Source organism: Musca domestica, unplaced genomic scaffold (genome assembly GCF_030504385.1).
Source record: "Musca domestica strain aabys unplaced genomic scaffold, Musca_domestica.polishedcontigs.V.1.1 60, whole genome shotgun sequence".
NCBI lineage: Eukaryota > Metazoa > Arthropoda > Insecta > Diptera > Muscidae > Musca > Musca domestica.
In genome coordinates, this window is record NW_026712364.1 from 2,448,246 (window position 1) to 2,452,872 (window position 4,627).

A 4,627-nucleotide genomic window follows, 5' to 3' on the forward strand; every position below is an offset into this window, starting at 1 on the left:
CGATATTTTACATTTCAGTTGAATTATAAACGAGACGGGGTAACAACGTCCAGGCTTAAGAATCGTCCGAAAGGAAACCAAAATTATTAAATTAAAAAATAATAATTATGTCAATACCAGTTTTTATTCTGCTGATGGTTCTTCTCATCTACTCACCTGGAGGCAGTACTTTAAAAGCGAAAGCAGATGGGAATAGTTCGGAAGACGGCATAAATCTTAAAATATCCGATGCTGTACATGCTGTGTGTAAGTATTGAAATTTTTATTTTAAGTGCACCCCTAGCCTTATGACTACAGAGGTATATTTTGATACGTTTGTTATGATTGTCGAACTTAAAAAGACGTTTTAATCTTAAAATATAGAAAAATTCTGATGTAATTTAAAAAAAAGCGGGCCGAATTTAGAACGCCTTCACAATTTGGAATGAATTTGGAAATAAAAAAAAAACTAAAAATTAAAATTAAAACTTAAATCCGTTAAAAATTCTATAAAATTTTAAAAATACAGAATATAGGGGGCTATCTTTGTTTTGTGGAACTGCATCGGAAATTTTCTGTTACAAGCTGTAGTACTCCATTAGGAACTTCAAATGCTATATTTAAAACAATTTCGGAGAATAATATAGCTCAAATCATCAAAATACCGACTATAGGACCCGAATCGACATCATAGATTGTAGTACCCATTATGAGATTCAAATACGAACTTTGAAACAATTCGGATCAAAGAGTCGCTAAAATCAAAATACCGAATACTGGGAGGTATTGTTATATGGGGGCTATTGACATAGCCTGTAGTACCCATTGCGAACTTTAAATATGAAATTTTAAACAATTCGGTAAAAACGTTAAAAACATCAATATAAGGAATATCGGGGGTACCGTTCTATTGGGGCTTTGCGATATCATGGACCTATATAAGTTATTCTCTACCAGGGGTAACGTCCGAATATCAAAATACCAAATATCGGGAGGTACCGTTATATGGCAAATACAGGGTGAGAGTCACTGCAACAAAGTCAAACGCCATAATTTTTACATTTTTTAAACTTTTTTGAATGGTATCCGGAGATTTTGGTGGCGATTGTGCGCTGGAAATGAAGCGAGGATCCTCATTTTGTAACCATTCTTGGGTGGCGCGTGCTGAGTGCGATGGTGCTGAGTTCTGTTGGTATGTCCAAGGTCTGCGGCCAAAATGCATGCCCAAGGCCTTAAAACACTCTCCAGAATATTTTCGCGATAATATTTGACATTTATTCTGATGCCACAGTCGATTAATGCGAGCGGAGAGCGATCATCGGCTGTTATGGCGGCCCACACCATCACCATGATCGGCGCTTGAGTTCCGATGGCCAACCGAAGGTGCACATTTTCAGCAGACCTCTTTGGCAAGAAAACACGATCATTTTGTTTGTTTACAAACTGCTGGACAACGAATGTTTTCTCATCGGAACGGAGAAAACCAAATTCGGCAGTTCACTATTTTTTCATTCTTTTGAGTCTATTTTCTTTCTGTTGCGGTGTAAGTTGTTGCACTTTTTGGAATTTCAATGGCTTTACCCCGAGCTCATTTTTTAATATTTGCCGAATGGAATATTGCAATATGTTCAGATCAGGAGCCATTTTTCGGCCACTGCGACGCGGGTTTCGATCAAGTCGCTTCTGTCTGAAGTTGTTTGCAGTTTCTCCATCTCACTCTGTATATACGATATCGTAGACCTTTATAGACAACCCTTATATCCTTGTGTATAATTTCAGATATTTCAATTGAAAAATGTGGCTAAAATCATCAATATTCAGAATATCGGAGTATACCGTTATATAGGGCCTAAACGATATTGTGCACCGATATAACCCATATTTCAACTTGACCTGCCTGCAGGACAAGACAAGAGACGGACAGACAGGCAGGGCTAAATCGTCTTAGAATTTTTAAGGACTTATGTTATGAAATGGAGAGATATAAACGTGGACTTTTTTAGAAAGCTTTCCGGGACCGTCAGATTTATATCCTCAGATTTCTCGCCGAGTAATCAGAGTTTTTCTAAAAACTTAATTTTGGAGGCACTCTTTGAGCAAATGAGTGATATGCTCATGGAATATTCCGGTCGACAAACTTGACTGTCTATATTCTAACATTTTTTTATTATTTTGTCACAATTAGGTCCCTTTTTTGGAAACGCTGCCAAGAGTCACCCGCAAAACCCACCAATATTGGAGCAAGTTTATTTTCAGTTTCAAAGTGCTTGTCGATCCAGAGAGTACCCAATACCAGAGACGAAGAAACTTCTTGAAATACCGGAATATGATGGAAATAAAACCACTGTCGTATTTATTCCCGGCTGGATGGCATTGCCAACTGATAGGTTCGTAAGTGCCCTGGCAAAAGCCTATCATTGTAGGGGAGGTTATAATTTTGTGGTAAGTGAAATGTTACTAACATAACGCCCGCCCAACTTTTACAAATTTCCTTTTCAGGTTCTCAACACAAACGGTTTTCTTTCGACTGGCTATTATACATCCGCCTTTAATACGGACAAGCTTGGAGAATTTGTGGCTATGGGTTTGAGAAATATGCAAATTGCACCCGAACGCATTCATTTGATCGACCATAGCTTGGGTGCCCATATTGCCGGCTTAGCGGGTAGCCATTATCAAAATTTGACAGGCCACAAACTGGAACGTATCACCGGTCTGGATCCGGCTAGACCTTGTTTTGTTGCACCCATTATATTTCCACGATTTGCTGCTGATGTGGCGAAATTTGTTGACGTAATTCATTCCAATCCCAATGACAGCGGCATTAAGGAACCACTTGGCGGTGTAGATTTCTATCCAGCGGGTGTGGACACCATAAAGCCGGGATGTATGGGTCAACCGGATAATTGTTCGCATTTACGTTCAATTTATTATTACATTGAAACTCTTTATCCCGGTAATGAAATAAATTTCAAAGGTATTCAATGTCATCATTTTGAGAATTTGGTGGCTAAAAATTGTAGTGGCAGCAAGACCAATGTTGCAATGGGCATAGCTGCATCTGCGGAGAATAAAGGCATATTTTATGTTTCCGTTAATGGTCGACCTCCTTATGGTACAAATGCAAAGCCTGCAAATGACAATACAATGTCCGATAAGTGTGGCGAATGTTCGAAATGATAATAAATAAAATTAAGATGAGATAAAATTTTTTTTATTGTTGAGGTATTGGGCGCCAAAACAGCTAAAAACGGAGCGGACAAACTCTGGCATCAATAAGACCACACCTATTCGGAAACCTGAAATCGACCTGAACCTGACATTTTTTTTTTGTGACAAGGTTTTTTATTTTCTATAATTTCAAAATATTAATCAATAGCCACTTCTCCGGGGGAAAAGGTGGATAGAACCATCAAAAAACCTTAAATCAGATAATGAACAATTTTTGTACTGCGAATATCGATGTTGTGGCTGAAACCATCTAAAAAATAACAAGTTAAAAAGCAGTAAGTTCGTCCGGGCCGAACTTTGAATACCCTCCACCATTTGGAACGAATTTGGAAATTTTCAAAAAATAAAATCCTTAAAAAATTCTGTTTAAATTTTCAAAATACCGAATATAGCCGTTTTATTGGAGTCTGTGCGACGTGGACCTACATAGGCATTGTTTGTCATAAGCCATTGCCATATTAAAATTCGAAAACTTGAAATAAACGTTGAATAATGTAGCTAAAATCATAGAAATATCATATATAGATATGTACCGTTACATCGGAGCTGTGCATAGACTTGGACCAGCATAGACAATTTTCTGTCATAGGCTGTAAAATCGTCGTCAAAATACTGAATATAGGTAGGTACTGATATATGGCACCTGGACCTGCATAGAAAATTTTCTGTCATAGACTGTAGATCCCATAACGAATTCTAAATACGTAATTTGAAACAATTCCGGTGAACAATGACGATAAAATCATCAAAATACCGAATATTGGGAGGTGCCGTTATATGGGGGCTATACGAAGACGTGGACCTGCACAGACAATTTTTTTGTCATAGGCTGTAGTATCCATTACGAAATTCAAATACCAAATTTAAAATAATTCCAGTGAGTAATGTCGTTAAATTATCAAAATACCGAATATAGGGAGGTACCGTTATATCGGGGCTATACGAAGACGTGGACCAGTAAATTTTCTGTTTTAGGCTGTAGAATCCCTCCCGAACTTCGAATACCAAATTTTTCCGGTGAAGAATGTCGCTAAAATCATCAAAATACCGAATATCGGGAGGTACAGTTATATCGGAGCTATATGAAAACGTGTACCTACGTGGCCCATTTAAGAACTTAACCTGCCTACTGGAAAAATAAACATGTGTGCAAAATTTTAGCCTTCTATCTCAATTCGTTCGAAAGATAGCGTGATTATAACAGACAGACGGACATCGCTAAATCGACTTAGAATTTTACGCTGATCAAGAATATATATACTTTGTTGGGTCTGACATGAGTATTTTCCATAGTATGGTGGAGGGTATAAAAAATATGGAAATCTCTCTCTTTCGGTATTTATATGATTTTAGCGACATTTTTTGCCGGAATGATTTCAAATTGTGTATTAAAAGTTCGTAATGGTTAATACAGCCT

General features: G+C 37.5%; 1 protein-coding gene across 2 annotated transcripts; it reads left to right on the plus strand.

Moving 5' to 3' along the window:
• LOC101899176 (vitellogenin-1) lies at nucleotides 1-3,191 on the plus strand. 2 transcript variants are annotated; one of them, XM_059129370.1, is made up of 3 exons: nucleotides 1-246; nucleotides 2,225-2,421; nucleotides 2,479-3,191. In XM_059129370.1, exons 1-3 carry the CDS (start codon nucleotides 108-110, stop codon nucleotides 3,157-3,159), a joined length of 1,017 nt encoding a protein of 338 aa, XP_058985353.1. In that variant the 5' UTR covers nucleotides 1-107; the 3' UTR covers nucleotides 3,160-3,191. The 2 variants fall into 2 exon arrangements, with proteins under 2 accessions (XP_058985353.1, XP_005181771.2); XM_005181714.4 differs by having other exon boundaries at nucleotides 2,165-2,421; nucleotides 2,479-3,190.
• The last annotated feature ends 1,436 nt before the right edge of the window (nucleotides 3,192-4,627 follow it).